General features: G+C 39.4%; 1 protein-coding gene across 1 annotated transcript in view; it reads right to left on the bottom strand.

The window, feature by feature from the left end:
• Positions 1-326: 326 nt before the first annotated feature.
• The window catches only part of TMEM65 (transmembrane protein 65), a 31,585-nt gene continuing 7,447 nt past the window's right edge, over positions 327-24,464 (bottom strand). Inside the window, exons 2-7 of the mRNA XM_075085764.1 lie at positions 8,688-8,732; positions 6,527-6,594; positions 5,490-5,544; positions 4,220-4,262; positions 3,162-3,267; positions 327-1,610 (exon numbers count right to left, since the gene is read on the bottom strand). Of these exons, the coding sequence (XP_074941865.1) occupies positions 1,515-1,610; positions 3,162-3,267; positions 4,220-4,262; positions 5,490-5,544; positions 6,527-6,594; positions 8,688-8,732 (413 nt within the window). The 3' untranslated portion in view covers positions 327-1,514. The remainder of the gene's footprint in view (positions 1,611-3,161; positions 3,268-4,219; positions 4,263-5,489; positions 5,545-6,526; positions 6,595-8,687; positions 8,733-24,464) is intronic.

The raw sequence follows: 24,464 nt of genomic DNA on the forward strand, positions 1-24,464 counted from the left end.
AAGGGCTTCTAGAAATGAGAACAGAGAGGTCAGATTCATGACCAAGAGATAAGCAATGAGGTCTGTAAAACATACACATTACAATAAGACTTTTCCTATAGCAAATAAAAGTCATTGGGGGACTTATTTTTTTTTAAAAAAAAGTCTATGTTTCAGAAGTGCTAACAATTCCAGCAATAAAACTCTCAAAGCGCCCTGGCTGTGCCTCTCTTTTTAGTATCTTTTCCAAGTGGTATTCAAACAGGTAGGAAACCCTCTCCTCTAATCAACAGTTATCAGTTTAGCATTATGTTATTGGCAAGTCAGATCCTGAAATATTATGAATATTCAAGTTGTTATCAATTTATTCATGTCCGTATCAAAAGAAAAGCACAGTTACATGTGACTGCACTTTCAGATTTGTAATATACCAAGACAGATGACAAAAATAGAAGGCAAAAAAGCAAAAAGGCCTCAAGTTGTCTTTTTCTCGTTTGGGTTTTTTTTACTAATTGTCTCACAGAAAAAAAAAGGCAAAGGCTTAATCTTAAATACAAAGCCATAATCTGCAAATCAGATTCTCTAATCCAGACTGATGGTACACTTCATTGTTTCAACTGAACCACCAATTACAAACTTGCAATGCCAGCACTCATTCATATCCTGAAGTGTTCCCTGGCCTTGTCCACCCTATCAACTATTCACACTTTATTTTGAGCAGGACAATAAAAAGTTGTTTGTGGTTTCGAAACAGTTGGTCTGACTTCTTTAATACCACGCTCAGAACACAGGAAGACAAATTTAAGGATATCGCAACTCAATTCTCAAAAAATTGTTTACAAAGGAAAGGTGTGATACGGAAGTAAGGAAGGTGTTAACACACCACTAAAAAAATGGACTTGGTAAAGAGCCTACACTGGAAACACTTACCTTGTCAAAGCGTTAAAGTGATCATCTCAAAAGACAATTCAGAGACACTTAGAATTGTGACAAAATGCAAACTAGACTGTCGTAGATCACGGAAGTACCTAATCTAAAGGCAGTGCAAAATGATGGCTGGTAAGGGGGCAACCAGTCATCTTGCAAAGTGAGGGACTTCAAATTACTCATCACTGACCTCTGTAATAACTTGCACTGAAGGACCTGATGAACAGCAGTGAAATTTCTGTCATGCAGTTACAACTGTTAAGCAACCAATATGCAACTCAGGTGTGATACCATCATCCATGGTGGATTACTGAAGTAACAATCCATTAGAGAACAAGGTCAAAGGGGAAGTGGTAAATATCAGTTGCCATAAGTGAAAACACTTCAAAAATTTAAAATTAAATAAAAATTTAGATGATATATTATAAAAAGAAGTACTGAACACAACAAAGCCACAATAAATTAGTGTTTCCATGAAACGACATGCTGAAGGTTTTGTTCCCAAGTCTATATATATTTTTTTACTGTCTGTTAATTCCTAAATATTGACAGCGTAACTGAATAATTGAGGTACAGTAGTTTACATTTGTATATGTCTTGTAAAAAGGTTAATTCTTTTCTTCCAGTTTTTCTTCCTCATCGCCAAAGAACAACAAAGGAAACATTCCTAAAATGCAGCCAACGGTCACTCCAATAGCTTTACCCTAGAGAAAGGGGGGGAAAAAACAATTAAGTTTCTCACTGACCAGTAATTACTCATCTGCTATGTAGTACGAACACAACCAGGGAAACAGACTCTTTATTCTAGCTTTTGTTTGGGAGCCACATTTTTCTTAGCATGCAGACTAGAAACACGATCTATGAGAGAGACAGATACGACAGTGTTAGAAACAGCGTGTGCTGTGATAAAAGACAATTCTGAATAAAAAGGAGGGGAATGACCCATGAAGAGCTGCAGAGGTGGTAAGGGAGGAGACAGATTCAAAGGATTAGTAGGATGGCCAGGAAGACAGGGAAGGGGGGGATGGAGGGTGGGGGAGAAGAGAACCAAACCACATTTTAGGTGCCATTATAAATGTATCTGCTTGCATCTGGTAATGCAAATTATCATCAAGGTCAGGAGCAAGGAATTCCTTGGAAACATGACAATTTACAAAGGCACAAGCTGAAGACAAAAAAAAAAGACTGGAAAACATTTCACAATTGACCTAGACGTAAAAGTCAACAGGAGAGGAAAGAAATAAGAAAGGCAACATCCAAACTACATCACCAGCAGTAGGTGGACAGTGTAGAGAAACTTGAGATAGCAGGTAAAAAAGTAAAAATGCTGGCATACAGGCTAAGATGCTCAGAAGTCTTTTCACAGAAAAGTGCTGTGAATGAACTGCAGTGCAATGGCAGGCTTTCGCCACAGACTCAGCTTCCACCGAGAGAACTCCTATGTTGGACAGACTAGAGGGCAACTCACTGACCACATGCCAATTCTTCCCTGCTCAGTGCTCTGATCTATCACTACTAAAAGCACTTTTCTCCCTGCTAATTTTTCCTCAGCAAGCGTTATTTCTCTTCCCTTAAATCTGCAAAGATATTTTTCCCCACGAAGGTTCATTCTGGCAAAGCGAAAGATGTATCTGTTTCTTTATTCAGTTTCTTATAATCTGTTTCTTTAACCAAAATAAACTAACAGTCTCATTGCTGAAGTAGGGCTGCTTCAAATGATTAAATGTTAATTAAGTCATTATCCTGAAAAACCAATCTGTAAGATGAGTCTCCCTTAACTGTAAACCCAGGCAGAGAATATTATTCAAATGCTCTAAGTTTACCCAGGGGAAGGCTAATTTCATATCCAAGCTAATTCTAGAATATTATAAGTGAATACATGGTATATGAATAGCAAGCAGTTGACAAAGAATGTCTAGGAGTAAACTACCAAGGGTTCATAACTTTGAAATAAGCTCTATCTTATCACAGTAGCCAGCGCTCAACCCAGGTATCTCCATAGCGTACCTGAAGTCATTGCAAAGGCTATCCATATTACTAGTCACTCATGGCTGGCTGCACACAAAAAAACACCCAAGCCCGAAACAATCCAGTCTCATGATGCTCCCTGACACAGGCTCACAACTAAACCTTCCAGGAAACGTGCAAAACATTGGTAGTCATTAAATAATTAATGGCAAAAGTAACAAAAAGATTTTATCACATTTTAAACGCAAAAGCTCCACGCAAACAGTGCCCACCCACAGGACACTCACCAAGTGTGCACTGAGACGCGTTTGCCACATATCAGCCTGTTTGGGTGTCAGATCAGGGATTGACAGACCCAGTCGTGAAGCTAAAGCTTCTACATAGCCTGCAAGACTGGAAAAACAAGAAAACAAGAACAAACGATTTTGGATCTGACAGTATCTTCTAGTGAGGATTCTTAAATATTTGAAGCACTAAACTTAGAATGAATAGCTTTTCCTTCAGCATACTGATAAAGCCATCGAGAGGGTAAATCCAGGAAAGCCTTCAGACTTCTGATGGTCACATTTTGCAAAGTTACTTAATTTTCTCACTGATTTAATGTGTGACTGCTATTGTATTTTTACAGAGCTTTTAAGTAACCTTTACTGGACGAAAGGTTACAGACACACAAGTTCATAATAAGCCTTGTTATTTGCAGAAAAAAAAAGGTTGGAGGGAAAATGGGAGAGGCACAACCGACAGCTTTACTTTCAGCAATTACTCAGAAATTTCCTTTGAAAAATAAAGTCAGCTGCATCTGTTTATATCAGAAACATGTATGCCTAGATCTGAAGACATTTCAGATATATAATTGTTTCATCTGAAGAGAATAAAATGCCTGCAGATCTAGGCAAAACAATCTGAGGAGGTATATAAGGTATATTCTATCACAACAAAATATTTTATCACAAATTTATTTTTGCATTTTCCTGAATGCACTTTTTGTAGAAAAAGTTCTCATACTTCCTTAAAAGCAAGCATTACCTACAGGCTACACTGAATCAGATTAAACACTGATCCCAGTTTTAGAACTTAAAATATATATTATTGTAATAGCAGGATAGCAGTTGTGTTTCAGAACTACGGCACTGCAGTTTTAACCTCAACAAGAACCACCTAATATTCCAAATTTTTCCTAGCAAGGACAGAATATATTTCTAGAGTCATGTAGTTTCCTGAAGCAAAACTCAAGAGCCAGTAAAAAAAAATAAAGCCATTTCAACAGTTTATATGTTGTAGTTCAGTAGCACCAATAGTGTTTGCAAGAGAGGGAAAAAAATTCTTAATACAAGTTCAGACATACCCCAGTCCAGCTAAATCTGAAACAAGGTTTCCCAAAGCTGCAGCTGGAGGGCGGAAGAGAAAAGGGGAAAAGACGACAAAGTATTATTTCAATTACACATAAAACCAACCCGCATCCCTCCTTCCCCCACAATGACCCTCACTTTTCTCGGTATATACAGCATAAGAGACTAGAAGTAAGTATCTTTTATTTTAGAGTTTTTGTTCTGACCTTACTACTTTGTAATAACAGCAGCAGACTAACAACAATAGGAAGTGCAACTATTTTTCTCAACTTATATGAAGAAAACCTGACAAATAAAAAAAGACAACACTGACACCTGGAAATCAACATAACAACTTTTCAGATCAGAGTTAAAAACAGCCACACACGGTTTCCAGCTTCATACAGCTAACCCTGGACACCAAGCAAGGCCTTCCAGTGCACGAACAGGCAGAGGAGCACTGGAAATAGAAGGAGCTGTTATGTATGTAGCTTTGATAAACATTTCAACAAATCCATCAACTGTGTCTGTTCACAAATAAATACTGTACATATGACTGAATAAAGTTACACACTTAAAATACATTATTTCAGTGCAGATCTTACTGAGAGGAACTTGCTTGTGACTGTCTTGCATCGCAACAGAGGGCTGCAAATTTCCAAATGATTAACTGTTCTGCTATGTACACTTTTATTTAAGCTATCTGCGTGCTTTCAAGCAATGCTGCACATCCTGTTGGTGGATCCATGAGCAGGTTTTGGGTTTTTTTCCCCCCCCTCTGACACTGCAGAGACACCAAAGCTGTTGAGCAGAGCTTATCAGTTTTGGGCCAGTGCAGGAGCAGGGTGGCTGCTTGGCCTTCCCGTGGTATCACATGGAGGCACAGAAGCCACCAAGAACACTGGCCAACGCAGTAAAAGGACATCAATACTGATCTTCACTTGGCACTGCAAGCAAACAGGAACTTACAAATACATATATACACATACATAAATATCAGACCCTAGCAAATTTAGAGCAGTTCCATTACAGAAATGCAAATACTTTAAGTGACCCAGGATTTGAACTTTTAGATTAAAACTGACAAGCTTTTTAAAAGCTATTTGAACTGAAATTCCATTTCTGTAAATGGAATGTGTCCTTGCTTCAACCATAAGATATTTCGTTATTAAGAAAGGCAGCTGCAAGACCAAGGAAGAGCCATTTCCAGCCCTGTGGCCCACTTTCAGACTAAATTATATGGCATGGGGCATATTAGTCTACACATACTGTATTTTTATTACTTGCCTGCCATAGTTGAAATTCCTAGGACAACTCCAATTGACAACTCTATTTGGGTTCCCTGAAAAAAAAAAAAGTTCTCTCATTATTTGAGGCATTTGGAGTTAAAATAGATTATAGTGATTCAACTGGCAAAAATATTGCTTACTGCTTATGTTAAGATTGAAAGGATAAATGGTCATTACTTCTACTGGATTCATGCAGCTCCTACCCTTCTAGCATATGTGTTTCCCCCTAGGACAAAAGCCTACTTCTGATATTCTTTTAATATTTCATGTTGTTACATAATGGCCACCTAATGGACAAAACCGTAATCCCTATCTGTGCATACCACTTAACCCCACTGAAATTCTTAGCTGAATGCACAGCTCTGAATGCAAACTTCTACAAATACTAGTAGCTCCTTACCTTTTCAGTTGAAGAAACAAACAACAGTGAACTGCATAACGAAACAGCAGTCCGAAGATGGGAGACAATGGGCATGCGTTACGTGCATCACACTGTCAATGACAATTCTACACAAGGAACAGTATCTTTGGCCTTTACCCATCTTCCTGTTCCACTAGCCCATTTCATCTTCCAAATGAACAGGAAAATACCTCAGTGTTACTCAGAAAAGCCAGGCTACATCACTACAATCAGCATCAGCCTAACATTGCCTGCACTGCTCAAAGGAACACATTAGTAGAAACCTGAAGACCTATTCATCAACATATTATAATCACATTATCAGTCAGTACAAAAAAAAGTAGTATTGACTACAAGATCATAAATGTGTCTTACAGCAGAAATTAGGAGAGGAAAAAAAGCAAGCCTCTTCTCAATTTGGTAAAATTAGTTACAATACTGCCCTTCAGAAGGAACAACACTCCTGCAAAGTCTGAACAGAGCATGGACATTTTCTTTAAAAAGAAAAATTAATATAGAAATTAGTGAGTTGATACAGAGGGAACAGAGTCTCCCTGAAGCTCTCATTTACTCATTTAGTACTTGAACAATAGGAATCTTACTGACTTGATCAAGGAATTAAATAATGAACTTACCGCAGCAATCATAATTGCGTTATCCAAAAATCCAAACCCTACAAAAGGTAATGCATTGTGGAAGAACACTAAAAGAAATAAGTAACAAAGAGAAAATAAATATTTATAGGAGAGTTCACTGGTTCACATGAATTACCAAAATGTCAGTCTAGTAATGCCTTTAAGGGAAACAAATGCAACATACACAAGAACCCCTTCCTAGTACTTCTATTAATGACATTTTTATTTCTGGCAGGTTTGGTAGAAACCCTTTGCTACACACAGGTGTTACTAATGGCTTGTAAAGAACCAGTTAAACCAACTTACTCTTCGCAAATACCCATACAGTTTTGGTTGGAAGCCACTTACACCTACTACTACATAAGAGAAATATTTAAAACTACACAAACTTTGATACTATTTACACTTATTCCAACCAATGTTGCAGTATCGCTGAAGATTGCCGAACTGCATCAGACTCCCTGCATTCTTCTCTTGCTCAAAATAAGGCCCCTTCCTCTGCAAGTCCCTTTCTATTCCTGTGCAAGAGCTCCATCTTCACGCATTCCTAAAAATTCATATTTTAAGAGTATTGCCTGGAGCTATGCAATTCTTATCAAAACTCCTTCAGTTAAATCTGCAAATGTGTATCATACAGTATTAATTATCTCACTATTCAACCTAAACGTCTCTGTCTTGATTTTGTTTGGGCACTATGCTGAGAGCAAGTTAAGACTTTAAGCTGCTCCTCAATACATCATTTAAGAAATTAAGTTCCACCTTTTGTTTCATGCATTTTTTTCTTTTCACTCCTGAATCGCCAAGTAAACACTATCTGAAAATATTTTCTATTGTAGGAGCTTGAAACCTGCTGTTCTGAGTAATTTCTAACAAGCACAGTGGTACTGTATCATTCCTTTTTGTCCTGTTCCATTTTCTCTCTCAAGTTTTAGCTTGTGAGCTTCACACAGAGGTGGGATTGAATTTGCACAGCTTTGCCTCCAGCTGAGTTTCAAGGCACCTTAAGATTAAATACAGCACCAAGGACAGACTACACGACTGAAAATACAGCTTAAAAAGTTAGAGCTTTTCATTTTTTTAACACTCAAAACGCATCAGCCATTCAGGGGTTTTCCCCCACTTCAGATGGGACCAATAATCCCTATATTTTATAAACCTAGAGATGCAAACATATGAAGAGGGAAGAAAGAAGACTGCATGAACCTCAGTCATGTGAAAAGAAACTGGTATGAATCCCTTTTGGGTCTACCTCTCGCAGACAGCATGAATCTGTGATCATATAAAAAACAAAGCCACACTCGAGATCTTTCATGCTCAGGTACTAGAACATGTTTGGACTTCCGTTAACTACTTAGTAAGAACACACACACCTTCTTAAATGCACAGGTAAAAGACTAAAGCACAGAATATATGAAACCACCCCCACCCCAGACTACCACAGGACAAAACCCCCAAAACCAAAAATAACAAAAAAGCACACTGAGGTGCCTAGTATTTTCAAAGTGTGTGCACCAAACTCTGGCACTACAAAGGGAGCTCAAAATTCTTACCGAAGTTGACAGAATTTTGGAATCCATAGAGTAAACAGAACCCCAGGGACTAAGCAAAAAAACCCAAAGAAAAATAAGTGTAGATACCTAGAATAGGAAAATGTTCAACTAAATACATTTGCTCACTGACAGAGGTAAAAAAAAAAAAGAAAAAAATACACTGATTTGGAAACTAAATCAGAATTTGAATGACCATGGTATTATAAAGAATACCAAATCTATTTCCAACCTCTCTGTAATTTTATCCCACCTTTCAATCCGTTTAAAGTGTGACAAGAAGCAAATCAACAGTTTTAACCTTAAACACAAAACCCCCACAAGGTACTGCAGCATCAACACCGCTTGGCTTACAAAACCAGTGTTTGCTGCTGGCTTTGAACAGCACGGTCTCATTTGGGCTTTCTGTCCTACTTTCACTAAATGGTGCACATTCTCCAGCTGAGGTGTTATGAAATAAAGAAGGCAGGGTGACTGTCGGTGCTTGCTTTGGTTTTCTGTTACTCCGTATGACAGGGATGAGGACAGACCAGCACTTGGAGGAGGAAGATGAAGCAATTCAAAGACAGACTGCACAAGTACTGAACCACATTCAACAAACATTCTTCTTTTACCATGTTTCAGTTGTCCTGGAGATGGTGGTGCAACCTCCAACTTCTCTAGAGAAGTCAAAATGAAATGAGAAAGTTAGCTAGTTCATCACAAATTCAGTTTATTAAATTATAGCGTTTACCAAATTATGAGCAGGCAAAAAAAGCAGTTATGTTATTTAACAGCTTTAAAATGTGAAGGAAAAAGCTTCACATCTACACTTTTATTATTTTCACAGAAGATAACATGGTATTAAAAGCCACAAAGTCTTAGAATATTACAAGATTAAACTAGCGTAGTGATTGTGCAAACTAACAGCATATATTAGAAGCAGCCCAATAGCCATCTTTATTATTGAAAATTAGAAAAACACTAACATTAGAACAGGACATCTAAGAAGAACTGTATTTTATTTGTTTTTAGAGGTCCTCAAAGCATGTGTCAGAAAACCTTCCTTCCTCCAGAGAGAGTCTGCAAACAAACCCCTACTATTCCTGTTCTGACAGAAGGCATCTCTTAAAAACTAGTGTGAGAATAACAGAAAAATACTACAACAACATTAGAGACCACTGATTTCAGTAACAGCAGATCAAGTTTGGTCATTTGGTGCATGTTTCAGGTATCCTGGCATCAAACCACTATGAGCGTGGGAGGACAAGGATGTCACTCCTGAACCTAACAGAATACTCTACAGGAAGCTAATGCAGCCTATTAGACATGCTGCACAGAACGGAGCAGCAACAGCTATCCATTTCACAGGGGCAAGGGAAAGAAAACAAGCTACTTGTTTAGGGTTGTTGGGTTTTTTTATTTTTTAAATATGGATATTGAGCATAAGATCCCTTTCTGAAGCAGAAAAAAAGTTGCCCCAATATCTTCCAGTATTATGACCCCTGAGCTTTTGACAAGTTGCTTCCATACTTTTAATTAGGTAACTTTTATAGGCAAAGGTCAAAAATGGTAAAACATGAGGGAGCCTACGCCTATAGCACTACCTGAAGAATTCAAATTTTATTGGGGCAGCCAAGCACCTGAAAAGACAAAGCTGCAAACACAGGCTGTGAATCATTTGAGCATATGTCTGAACTGTGCACACAACAGTCAGTATCACTGCATCCAAGTCACTCCTACATTCAAAGCTATTGTAAAGGAGAAACGAAAATATTCACTTAAATTAACTTGAAAAAAAAAATGGTTAGACCATAAAACCAACATTCAGCCAACCACGACACTGACTTCCAAATTAATTTCATTAATCAGAGGTCTTAAACTGTAACAACTTTCAAGCTTTAGCAGTTACTGAAGAGCTGCTTCTTCTCTCTGCCCAAAAAGCAAACTACTGAAGCTCTACAAACACCAGTTGTACCCATCATGCAAGCGGAAGAAGTACAGCCCAAATACTATAGAAATAAAGATCCCCCACCCCAAAAATGCCAAGGAACTCACAGATTCAAACCTCAGGCTGGAAGAGGAGAAAAAAGAACATCCCATGGTAAACAGAGGGGAGCCCTGCAAAAGGCAGTCTTCCAAAGCCGCAGGCATCACTGGTGCCCAACAGCCAGAAAACGTCAGACCAAAATATTCAGCTTGTGTTCAGGAAGGACAGGACCCAGACTGGGACCCATTTTCCCAAAACAAACTTCTCGTGCATTTACCTGCATGTGGTCTCCCCTCCACCCTCACAGGTTAAGCAAAGCTTTTACAGAAGCATGGAAAAAGAGAGGGCTGTCCGATATGCCAGTTCTGCCCTTTCAGCAGCTTTCCCCAGAGACAGCAAATTCCAGGAATCATTCTATTTACATCTGAGGAAGACACCTTTTCATAGTTTGCCCTGATTATGATATCCAGTTAATTTAAATAATTCCCAAGTGAAGTATTTTGGGTACCAACACAGAAGACAGAAGACTATTCGGTTTGTCACACAATACTACAAAGCTCTGCAACATCATTCTTGTGGATTTAACTACAACTGATGTTTGAGTTTGATGGTACATGGAAGTTTACATAATTACACTCTATTCAGTGTGGCTACAGAGCTATTAAAAAGCTAAAAACCAGTGCATAATTGATTTTAGAAGCTTATTACCAAAAGGAGGAATTGAGGACAAGCGTTTAGTAGGAGAAAAAGAAAACACCCTTTTACATCTATGAATAATGGAAGTTTCAAGTCACATTAACTGAAAAAGAACATAAGCCTCCTCCTTTAGAGCACAGATCAAGGACTATCTTGGTTTTAAAAGGAGGCAGGCTCAGGAACTGCTTTAGGCATAGAGCAGAGATGAGTTAGTGCAAGGTAGACAGAAACACAAGGGAACAAAACAAAGCAAAACAAGCAGAAATTACTTATCACTGACATAACCTGTTTTGGTGGTGTGGGACCGTGCTGTGGGATAGAGTTGATTTTCTTCATAGCAGCTAGCATGGGCTGTGTTTCGGATTTGTGCTGGAAACCATGCTGGTAACACAGGGATGTTTTCATTACTGCTGAGCAGGGCCTACACAGAGTCAAGGTCTTTTCTGCCTCTCACCCCACCCCACCAGCGAGTCGGCTGGGGGTGCACAAGGAGTTGGGAGAGGACACGGCTGGGACAGCTGACCCCAGCTGATCCAAGGGATATTCCACACCACAGTACATCATACTCAGCATATAAAGCTGGGGGAAGAAGGAGGAAGGGGAGGGGGGACTTTCAGAGTGATGGTGTTTTGTCTTCCCAAGTAACCGTTATGCATGATGGAGCCCTGCTTTCCTGGAGATGGCTGAACACCTGCCTGCCCATGGGAAAGAGTGAATGAATTCCTTGTTTAGCTTTGCTTGTGTGCACAGCTTTTGCTTTACTTATTAAACTGTCTTTATCTCAACCCATGAGTTTTCTCACTTTGGCCCTTCCAATCCTCTCTCCCCCATCCCACCGGGGGCAGGGAGTGAGTGAGTGAGCAGCTGTGGGGCTTTGTTGCTGGCCAGGGTTAAACCACAACATGGATTCCTGCTAAACATCTGTTTTATGAAGCAGGGCACCTAGGGTGCTTCAATAACACTAGGGCAGTCAAGCATTATAAGAGAGTTTCCTAAGGACAGTATGGTGGCCCCATTCTCTGGAGACAAGACTGTTCTTGTCCAGCCACAGGGAACCCTTGTGTAGGTATCAGCATCTTCCTGCTGCATCTGTAAGAACCCTCCTTTTTATAAAAGAGCCTTGCTAAACTCATCAGGAAGTGTGCCTGACATACATCTTCCCTCACCGAGACAAAAACTAATCTGGGAAAAAAAACCTGGGGTTACATGTATTAATGAAACAGGGATAGGAGAAGTCTGGCAGAAGATGGTGAGATAACTAAGTGCAGATCTACCCCACCCACACCCGAGAGGGAAACTCCAATCCTGACACCCTCTCTGCCTGAGCCAGGAAACACATCTCCAGCCTGGAGAGGGTATCTAGTCCCACCCTGCTCAAAAAGCAGGGCCAAATCAGACCAGGTTGCTCAGGGCCTTGTCACACAGTACCTGTAGGATCAGGCTTACAGCAAATGCTGTCCTCTGTGGATCATCAAAACAAGCCTTTAAGTACAAAGAGGACTTCACCGACAGCTGAAGTATGCTCCACCACTGCCAGGTACAGAGCACTGCCTGCTGCAGGGAAGGGGGCTGGACCAACTCAGCTCTACTTGCAGAGGCCAAGGCTTAGTTTAAAGCTGGGACATTGGGAGGAAAACAAAAATAATTAAATCAGAAAGAAATAACCACTGTGGCCTGAAAGGAAGTAACCTTTTTACAGAATCACTTCCAATACCACCTCCTCTTTAAACCATGACATACTTTAAAACTCTGCAAGACATGAAGGCACCAAGGGAACACATTTCTTGGAGAGCCAAAAAAATTATTCAAAGCAATTTTTTAAAACTCTGGATAGCAAAGTGTATTTCAGAATAGGGCATTTATTCATAGGAAGCTGTTCTGTTTGAATTTTCAAAGCTCAGCAAAAAAAGGCAAGAAAAAAAAGTCTTCAGAGTACAGCAAAGGAAACATGCCCTTCGCTTGTTTTACTGGAGGGAGAACAAAAATCCAAATTGCCAAACCCCGTTTCAAGAACTGAATTCAATCAGAATTCACAGTTCAGAGTTTAAGCGTCTGGGGAAGGTACTCCAGTATTGCATTTCACGACAGCCATTCACCAGCTCGTCCTGTGCCACAGTGCTGAATAAGACACCAGAATTCATGTAATCGCAGGAGGAGTAAAATGAAATGGCAGAGTAAGGAATCCTGCTATTTTCTAACTGACATTCATTATCATAAATGAAGCTATAAACCAAGGTTCAAGTGCAATACAGGTCACGAGCCCTGAATTAGCAAAGTCTGGGGAGCAGAAAAAAAAATATCAATTGCCTCTTAAATCTGTTCTTGATCTTTGTTCTGAATTTACAGTATCACTTTTTTGCTAACTAAAGAGTTACTTTTTTTTTTTTTCATAGACAGAACCCACTGGGGGATATAAAACTGTCAATATAAATAGTACCATTATCTACAACTTAGCCCAAATCCAGCAAGTTAAATTAACTCTGCCAATTGTAGCCAATTTAAACCAAGACAGTACTTGCAATTTAGTTTTAAGATTATTATTCTTAGCTAACAAAACCCTCAACTGACTAACAGGTAATCAGGGTGCGTTTATTCAGATAGTTGGTAAAAAAAAAAAAAGAAAAAAACAACACACAACCTAAAACCCACAGCCAAAAACCGGAAAGTTGTCATCACCAGTTTTTTGGATTATCAAATTTTTTAAGAACTGCCATACAAGGGAACTTGCAAGCCTAAAGGCACATAATAATATGTTTTATTCAAATTGCAGCTAACACTGACATGAAATTGTATAGCTAAATCTGTTACCGTCACCCAGAGGCAGGAAACACATAACAGTGATAACACAAACTATGGGAAGGGCTATCCTAGCAAGATAAATGCTACAGCTTAGTTAAATCTAAGACAAGAATATGAGCAGTGATTTACAGATTTATTTTTTTTTAATTTTAATTTTTAATTAAATGATTTAGCAATAAATATCAAGAAGCTAAGGAAGAATATGAAAAATATTAATAATTAGATCCGTTATAACCTCATTGTAAGCTCTGAAGGTTAGTGTCTCAAAGTTACAGTGGGTTTTCTCTCAAATGCATCAATCTGTTTCCTCCAAGAAGTCTGGCAGGGCCACTTCAAGCAAATCATTCAGATATACATCATGGAAACAGCAAGGGCTTCCCTTGCACAGAACAAGAAATCAAAGCAACTGTGTCTATTAAAAAAAGGTACTCCTTTACAGGTGAGTTTTTAAGAGGATCTTTATCACCAAAATTCAGGATTTGAGCCTAGAAATGAGATGTGTGTTATTGCTTTGTTCAGGATCTAGTGGTAGAACCTTAAGAGTAAATTCTGACTGTCATGTACGAGTTCATTCACAGAATAGCATAATAAGGCACATCTCATCTCCTTTTGTTCCTCCTCCGTTTTTCTAGAGGTTTTAACAAAAACTGCAAAAACCTCAGTACATACAGCAAAACACAAAGCTGAAATGTGTCTATTGATCTTCCACTGGATTTCCTTAATCTTCCAGATGGGAAAAAACAATCCATGAGTTGACAGCAAAGAAAAAATTCTGCATCATTTGTTATAACTCACAACTGGTTTCCTGTTACTACGGCAATTAAGGCATGAAAGGATGCTGACTCGTGCAGTGCTAAATATAACCTTGGCTGTTAGCCCGTTCAGTCACATGCACACAAGAAAAGAAAGCTAAGTGAAGCACTAGTATGAGATGAATAGGCAGAGGACATGACAGAATAATTTCTCTACTACTCCTGAAAAGATAACCATGTCCAAACAAATATTCTGCATAAACACAAACAGGACACTATGGGCATTAAAGACCTTTTTTTATACTCTCCACAATGATATAGAAAACAACATGGTGATTATGTTCCATCTCCTCCCCTGAAAAATCTTGAAGAAGCAGAAGAGATTATCATCTTTATTTGAAACTGTTTTATCTAAGGACCAAGTGCTGACCAAGCCTCGCAGGACTGCCGGTCGCTCTGCAGTTCTCTCCTGGCATCAGCCAACCAATTCCCTTCAGAACGAAAGTCAGGAGTGATTTCAGGGATCATTCACCCCTGGGATCCCATGCTAGCAGGTGGGTAGCCTGAACATATGGGCTCTAGGGCAAATCCAGGGCTAAGTGCCACATGCAATGGATGCAGCAAGCCTGCTCCAAAGGAAAAAGAAAACCCTATGATTGGGAATACAACTACTCTGCACCACCTCACCTAGAGCTCCGCAGTTACTCCCTAGAACAAAGGCACTTAGCAACAGGAATGTACATTATTTCTCACCAGATGCAGGACAGTATAGGTCTAAATATCATAGAACTTAATTTCAACTTTGTCTGCTGTGCTTACTGGATGTTCATAATCAAATATTGTGTGCAATGCACTTATCCTATTATCCCTTCCAAAAACATAATACACCATTCATATGCTTTTAAAGATGTTCAACAAAACACAGAGACTTAAGGTGAAAAACTTGACCAGGAATCTAGAAGAAAGCCTAAAATGCAACCAATCAGGTATCCAGAAATCCAAATTACTGTCTTCATCATTAAGAGGTGGGTTTATTTTTCCTGATCTAATCCAATTCTCTATCAGTGCCTTATAAATGTAAAGGTCAGCCTTTCATGTCTACTCAAGCAGGTTCACACCAAAATAGGATTTGCAGTGGTTTGCTTAACAAGGTCTCAAACTGCAGCTGAAAAAAATTACAAATAAGATGCTTGCCTCAAGATTCAAGAGGGTTAATCAGCTAAAATAACAAATGCAGAAAGGATCTGCACTTTGTAATAGAGATGCAGGGTAAAGATAGAGATACAGAGTTTGAGCTGTCTTCTTCCGAGAGCAATGGAAAATGTTAGAAAAACAGATGAAGTGTTTGTATAAAAATGCCAGAGACATGATAACATTGATAGGGGAGCAAATGGGAACAGTAACACAGTATTCTGATCTGTGCATTCCAGAAGTGAATGGTTACGTATTATTCACAAAAAAAACAAACCACAAACACACACCAAAAAAAAATCCCAAGAAGGTATTTGAGTGCTGCCAAGAAATAAGCTGGCTGTAGCAATTCCCTGACTGCAGTGAGCCATCCACAGTCAAAATTCTCTGCCTCAAAAAAAACCCAAAAGTAATACCCATCATCCCAAATAGAGGTTGTCTCTTCTTTCCCTCCTCGCCCTCTCCATTCCAGTGAGTTCCTGGGAGGCAGAGGAGGGACACCACCTATCTTTGGATGAATGAATCTTTCCCTAGGATTATTAACACCCTCCCCACTAGCTTGGAAAAAAAACAGGTAAATACTTCAGACTAACAACAGAGTGGAATTAATCTCATTCAAATATACTCCTCTAACCGTTTCAGTAAGATGAGGTGTTGGCACTTCTCTGTCAGCACTGATTTTTCTTGGGCCTCTCTGGTTGGACTTGATGATCCTAGAGGTCTTTTCCAACCTTAATGATTCTGTGGTTCAAGGTAAGTACCTATCCATCATTTAACTGGTTTGCAGCTGAGCAGAGCAGCAGCTCAGCAACAGTGTTGAACTGGAAACAAATAAGATCACAGTATCTATGCATTATCAAGGTGTGAGATTAGGTTTTTGGCTGTCTTCCGTAGCACATTCATGTAAGAGGAGAAGCAAAGCAATTCTGTGGGACACCACACAAGATTTGTTAACAAGAGTTATCAGAGCTATGCACACAAGCAAAGATACCTGATCTAGTAGTGGCTTTTCACCACCTTTAAACCGAAAAGCATTAGGCATCACTGATGCCTACATATTTCCTGAGCACTAATATCTAGGGAGGTATATAAAAAATTGTAATATTTATTTAACAATGTTCCCGCCAGGCCCTCTTCTTAAAAAGAAATCTGAGAAGTTAAGAGATTATTTTATTTATTCCCATCCCTCCTCTCCCTTACGCTCATCTCCCACCTGCCCAAAACCACACTTGTTTCCCCAGGAAAGAAGGGGGTAAAAAAGGAATAAAAATGGTAATTTATAAAGAAGAGGGAGCAGTGTTGGCTTTCAAGCCCAGGAGCATGATCCTGTGCTCGAAGCCAGCAGCACACCCCCTTGGAGGACAAAGCTGACTGATGAGAGCCTTTGCAGCACCTGGGGAACAGCAGCATTCGGAGCAGCAGCAGTGGACCAGGTCCACATTTTACTTGCTGGCTTTTTCCAGCACACTTGCTGTTTATGCTGTTGTTCTCAGGCACAGAGTGTGAGCTTTTGCCTTTTGCAATAGGGTCTCGAAATGAGGAAAAGTGACTTGGTTAGTATGAAGAGAAATGCACAACAATGCTTACTGTAAGAGCAAATCCAAGGATGGCAACAGCAGAACTTCCCACATCCACTGGTACCAGGAGCACCTGTACCTAGACAGCAACCACGCTGCCAACAGCCACCACCACACGCAGGCAGTTATGACAGTGCAGCAACACCAGAAGGGCAACTGATAAATTTGATGGGTTTGGTGGGATTTTTTTCTCCTTTAAGAGAACTCTATGATCTTTACAGAAATCTGAATGCAAACTGCTATTAAAACACATACCACTAAGTATCAGCCCTTTCTTAACCAGCAAGTTTAATTCCCTGCCTGAGGATAACCTTGGAAGCAAGTAAGACTACAGAAATAAGCTTCTCTTGGAAATAATTTTAAATGCATATAAAGTTTATTGCTTTTCATCTGTCTCAGAATTAAGACAGCTACCCAGAATGAGCGAGACAGAGTGGACAGAAACTGAATGATATTCAAACATTTCATTACAGACTCACATTAAGTGTAATTACACTCCTCCTAATTTTTCACTGCATTGGGGCAATAAAGACAAAAGTATGAGCTTCCCTGAGTCCTTAAGAAACTATGCATACCTGTCAGAAAAAAAGAACACTGTAAGAAACCACTGACAATTTATGTCCCAGCCACTCAGATAGTTTACACTGCTCTATATAAATGCCTAATGAATACAGAACGCAGTAGCAATGAAGCTATTCTTAACTCTTAACCTACTCCTAGAGGTACTGCAGGCGATTCTACTACATTACACTACTGGTCTAGTAATCTAGTAGATTCTAGGTACTACATGGCTACCTTCCTTCCTCCCTTCCCCTCGTAACTTAGATAAACCTCTGGCTGCATTTGTGAAACTTGCCAGACATCAATATCTGACTCTGCACAGTGAAAGCCAAGCTGCAACGTCAGCTATCTTTGGCAAACGGCTGAAGGCATGAATGTTGTCTGATATAATGTAAAAATAGATAAAGCTCCATGTGAAGTATATTTTATCTCAAAATGTTTTCTTTTGGCTTTTATAAGAATATGGAATATGTTTGGTTGCTATGCAGCTACATTATTTAGTAATTTATTCTGCCAGTGAATTTTAAGTTCTACTAAAATATCACTCTGATTATGAAAATTCTCTGAAATTACTAAGATTCTTGATTTTGTAAATAAAGTCAAATAAACAGGGAGAAGCAGAGGACAACAGAGGCTACTGGGGTCTACTCTTCCTATAAGTGAACAGTTCTAAGTTCACTTTTAACTCTTTCAAGCAATTGTCTTCATTCTGCAAAACATGAAAGGAGAATTCTTCTCCTGGTCAGTGTTTCAGCAGCCTGTGGTAAGCACGAGCCTTCCCTTGGGAGGACTAACTAGTTCAGTTGCAAGTGCATCTCTACAGCTTCCAACTGCAGAGCTAATGCAAACTTCAGCTCACGTCACCAAGTCACAGCTGTGTGCACACAATCCCTCTAAAGCTGCTTCAGGACCTCTGCTCTATGAAGTACCACACATCTGATCCATTTATTTAATCCCAATGTTGCTTAATCTTCCCATTAAACTACCCAATGCAAGTTTATAAAAGACCAGCTTCTACCACTTAGCAGAGTCTTCATTCTTCAACTCTCCCTTTTCCACTGCTGTTTTTTTGGCCTGTTCTTTTGTCATAGTTTCAACTGCGAGTGCACAGCAGACTCCTGCGAGCACCGAAATTACATGTTCTACCTCCAGTTCTGCTATGATCAGCTTGAGAATTATTAAATTACAAGCACAAACCCACAGCTGAATCCAAGGTTTTCTGCACACATAAGCCTGTTTTGTTTTCTACATGGGAGGAAATATGGAATCTAATCTATTTAATGATTTTCCCCTTGGTAGTGGAAAGCATGCTGTGGCACTAGTGTATTACCTGCATCAATGACATACCTGTAACGCCAGTATTTACTGGAGACCTTAATTAAATTTGCACCCCTACAGTTTTTTTCATGCTGTGTGATGGGGGCTGATCTCAGTGCACCTCCAGCATCCTTCTCTCTGTCGTTCTCAGCTGCTTCTCCAAAATCCAGGCAATGCTTCCACAGCCTCTTCTTCAGCAGCGAAGAAGGGGATGGATTCAGGCTGAGGATGCCTTTTGCAGTGCTGAAGCAAAGTGCTGAGTGGGGCAGCCACTGATGCCAGGAGGAATAATCCCAGATAGAAAGCCAGAGGAAGGGAGATGAGAGACAGCTCCCTACTTAGTCGCAAGACAATTTCTGAGGTCAAAAATGCCACCAAATATAATTGCAAGTACTTGTCAATACTAAAAAAGTAACCTGGGAGATTGAAACAGCATTGCTACTAGTGCAGTCAACAAATGTGCTGTTATTGACACAGAGGGATCCCAGAATAAACTCCCACCTGAGGCACAGAAACCCTCATGGCACCTCCCATGAGAAACCAGGAAAAGCAGAACCTTGGGTCAAATACAAAACTGTACTTTGAAGTGATCAAAAGTCATGTTGCTGCTGCAAGGGGTGATGTGATACTTTCCTTCCTGCTCCTAAATTCCCTCCTTTAACTTGTGCTCAGCCAAGTGTACAGCCAGCCCCAGAGAAGAACGGCAGTGCTAGCATGGAGAGCAGAAACAGGACTTGAACACCCAGAGGCGTTTGGGGCAGAGTGATGAGAATGGGACCCTCCCTTTGTACAACCTGGATGAAGCCAACAGTAAATCTGCACCATACAGACAAGTTATATCTACTACACATCAGCTCATTCGCAGCTCATCTGTGCATGCTTTTCTCCCACAGTGGGGAAGCCATCTGAATGTTTTTCTCCTGTGGCTGGGAAAGAATAATTAGAGTTTTTTGTGGTTTTTTTTTCTTTTTTTTTTTAACTGAGCTTTTACACAAGGTCAGACATAAGTCACAGTAAAACTCAGCCGTATTAGTCTCCAGCTGCAAAACCTGAAATAAGCAGCACCTGGAAGCAAGGCTTACACAACAGGTTCCTCACATCCAGCCCAGAGAAGTAAACCAATAGTAAAAACATTACACATCCAAAGACTTTTTTCTCTTCATGATAAGCCAGATCCAATAAATGAGTAAACAAGTCACACATACTTCCCATCAGAACAAGTCATCTTTGACACTGGCCATTTGTGCTCTATTGCAACCACAAACACACCTTTGTTATGTTCCTCCTGTTCAGGGAGAGGGACACAGAATCACAAGAAGTCTGTCTGACATTTTCAAGAGGAAAAGGTCACCAGCCTGACTATAACACCACTGCCACCTTTGCAGATACCTATTTACTTTGCTTCATTTATTTTATGGTATTTTGTGAAGTAAGTAATAGGAAAATTGATGGGGAGAGTGATTTCAAGCTGCTTTTCCATCTCTTCTCTCTGGCAAAAATCTTTATTAGGCAAGATGGCTGTGGATTCAGCTGGTGAGTTTATCTTAAACAAAACAGTTAATTTTACATTTCTAACATCACATCTTTTCTTGTGCTTTGTAAAAATCAGCCCATTGCCAGGACTTAATGAAACAAAGAAACAGCTGGATTGAAAGACTATTTGCAACCTGAAAACACAAGCTGAGGTTATTTAAAAAGAGCAACTGGCTGAAGCAATGTGTTTGTTCCGTGCACAGTTCTCTCCAGTCTTCCATGAAACCCAATAAAGCAAGTAAACCACAATTTCTACCCGTTTGTATTGCCATGAAAGGTGGGATAATAACCTAATGGAGACTGATGATTCTCACTCTTAGGGTAAGATGAGTTATACTGAACTGGCCAGCAGTAAGGGATGGATCACTGCACAGAGCCAAAAGCTATCAAAAGCAAATAACTGAAAGCCATGACCAAAAAAGTTATTTTAGCATACAGTAATCAGAAACCGATGATGTCTAAATGAAAAACACAGCAGGTCAAAATGCAACAATCACCTATTTGTTCACAGTAAGCATTTGGACCGGAAGAAAATATCAGACCTTTGTGGCAATACAACTTTACATACACCACACACCGCAAAGCAGACCGACCTCTGTCCAAGGCATGGACAAGAATTACGTACTGTGTTCCATGTCTCCTCCTAATCCTGCCTGAAGGCTCCCAAGAAGTTCTGAAAGAACTGCTGGTGTCCAGCCCACGGGTCCCAGACCAGCTCTGAGAAGCGAGCTTTGGGAACCAAAGCCTGGGCCACCGCTGAGACCCATGTCTCTGGCTCCTCAGCTCAGGTTGACCTCACTGTAGAAGTCTCTTTGTCTCAAATCTTCCCATTCTTTTTGAAATCAAAAAGATTTATTCAGGGCTTCGTCCTTGCCTTGAGGTCATGCAGGAGCCTTTCACTAGTAGCACTGCCAAACCCTAAGGCAAGTTTTAATTCTGGAAATGCCTATGCTCCTATCTGACACCCTGAAAGCTATAAAGTATTTAGCAAGCATGTTGAGGAAAGGTTTTATCCCTGGCTACAAGCACTGGGAGAGAATAAAACAAGCCACTTGCTCCTTGTGTCTGCTTTAATGCAATAGGAGAGTTGCCACAGAATATGCCCCAAATCCAAACGCATAATACCACAGCCTTCAAATATGCTCCTATTTGCTTTTTTTATTATCTAGAGTAAGTTAAAAAAATGACCTGTTGGAATTTGCCATGTCAGTTTATCAAAACTGAATTTAAAAAAAATCCCAAAGAATACCCCAAAATGCAACAAAAGCGATGAGCGCATCACATACAAATAGAAACCAGCAAATGATGCAGCAAAAAAAGTATTCCAAGTATCAGTATGTATTATGGCTACTAGGGTGAATATTTTACTAATAATTAACATAGAAATATCTAAGAATCCAAAGTAAATGAACACTGCAAAAACCAGCTGATCTCATATCCTGTAGTTTTGAGTGAAACATGCACCCTGCTGGGTTAAAAACAGTATTGTGTGGGCTTTGCCTTAAAAAGGTCTCCATGATTCAGAAGAATCAAGGGTTTTGTTTCAGGCATAGGTAAGTCACATGCCAAAAATTCCAAGGGGCAGGTTTGATGTTAAAGGAAGTTCTCACATACAGCAGCAAAACAGAAACAAGAACATGTGCTTTCAGTTTTTTTAAATAACACGATGCTAATTTAAGGAGAAAGAAAGAGGGGAGGGGGCACAAGGCAGCTCACACATGCAAGTCAGACTGGGAAAGGCTGGAGACACTACCAGCAAAAGAAAAAAAAACCAACAGCACCAGATTGATCCAAGACAGCTTCCTTAAGTACTCCGTTTGCATGACATACTTATCTCATTTTTCCATTTACTTTTTATTTTAGAAAATATTTTCTGCTGGAGACACCAGCTGCCTCTGTAGTTCCCTATTTGGATAGATTAAATAACAAATACGGCTGACTAAAGCTAAGAGTTTTCAGTTGAATGAGTAAGCTTTAAATAATTTCTTTCTTAGGGCAAATGGTAGACTTCATTTTCTTTTAATTTCGATTACACACTGAAACAGTACCTCTGTGTTCACAGAATAAACACAATCCATTTCATTCATGCCTATTACATAGAGATCTAAGTGTTTGTAATCTATCACTCTGAAAAGTTTAAGATGCATTGTAAGTAGAAGCTGCATTTCAACTGATCTTTCCTAAAAAGACCTAAATCAAAAACACCCCTCGTACCAGACAAGACAGCTAAAAGGAAAATCCACCTCCTGACAGCTTTAAAATGTATTATTTTACACAAGACACATACAGTTGAAGAACCATAGCTCAAGGTTTAGATATATTTTTTAAACTCATTATTTAAAAAAATGTTCATGCACAACTGTTTTGCACACATCACATGCTTAAACACATGCAAAAGATGGAGAACAAATTTCAATTGGAGCAATCTTCTAGTTTACCTTTTCTAAAACATTAACTGCAGGGAAGGGCAAAGGCAGCTAACTAAATGATATTTTTTAACCGTAATATTATTTCTGCATTATGTTTGGACCGTGTAATTTAATGCACAGCACTTTCCTAGGTAAAGGCATAAGGCAGATAACAATGAGCTTCAAGTAAATGAAGCTGTTTCACAGTCCGAAATCTCTGGTCAAGTATTATCTAGTAACTACGGTATAGTTCAGGAGAGTTTCTGCAAGATCAGGACTCAAAACACTTCACTTCTTCAGTCACACTAAGAGTAAGTCTACAAAATATTACAGGTGTCACTTAAATTATTGAGACTGAAGGCTTTATATTAATATAAATAAACGAAAACTGTGTACTTTTATTTCTTGCAGCAACACATGCCAACTGCATCACAACAAGCAAGCAGAAAGTCTGTCAAACCAGCAGCCTGCTGGTCTTACACAACGCCACATATCAGCACACACACTTTTTTGTTTGTTTGGGTTTTTGTTGTTGCCTTTTTTTTACTGTACCAAAAGTACTGGTCGTCTCTGGTGATAATACCTCCTTCGCTGGCTTCTCAAGTGGTACCAGTGGTTTAGGATATCTGGATGCTACGAGTTTTCAAAAACAAGACATCAATAGGTCATTATTTTAGATCTTCCACTCAACACTGGAGTATCCACCAGCAAGGAAAGAGCCTTTATAAACACTAAGATGACTGGATTTCTCTAGGTCTTGCACCAATTCCACCTGAATGTTCGCAGGCTCTCCTCTGCAAAAACATATCGCAAAGTTTCTGCATTTAAGCAGAGAACTCGGACTAGAACCCACTTTAAGTTATATGAGCAAGTAAAATTTCAGAATATGGAAGAAAACTGAACCACAAGAACAAAACTTCTAATACTTCAGTAATATATGCACAGCCCTGTCCCAAATACCATCTATATTAGCACGAATATAGTAAGCCTCACAAATGGAGTTTAAAGCAGAAAGAGTATTACCAAATTTATTCAAAGTTAAAATGTTATGAAAATTTTTCTATATAGTTAACATTTCCATAAGATACTACGCATGTATTGAGATGACAACATGATGAAAAATTCAACTTCCCCAAGCTACCCAAATCTGCAGTTTTATTGTAACTTAAAAAAAAGGTAGTCCGAATAAATCATACACATCCTGTTGAAATAAAGCTTAAACAAGAAGCTTCATTGCAATGAAGACATGCAATGACTGATTGACTAATGCAACACAGCAAGTGCCAGAATGAACAATGAAAATAGAGATTTCCTACTGCCCAAGAGTACATTTTGGAGGCAAGGTTTTGTTCATGCATTTTTTGCTTTGGAGTCTGATGATTTGCTTGGGGTAGGGGTGGGGGTTTGGGGGGGCACAGAGGGTTGAGTTTTGTGGGGGATTTTTGTTTGGTTTTTTGTTGTTTGGGTTTATTTTTGTGGGTTTGTGGGTTTTTTTAACTACACTTTGACTTTTGGAAGGTTTCTCAGGGAATGGGGCATATCTCTCAATAGGATTTCAGAAGTATCATTCTCTTAACTAAGGCACTCT

The sequence above is a fragment of the Phalacrocorax aristotelis genome, chromosome 2 (assembly GCF_949628215.1).
Source record: "Phalacrocorax aristotelis chromosome 2, bGulAri2.1, whole genome shotgun sequence".
Lineage (NCBI taxonomy): Eukaryota > Metazoa > Chordata > Aves > Suliformes > Phalacrocoracidae > Phalacrocorax > Phalacrocorax aristotelis.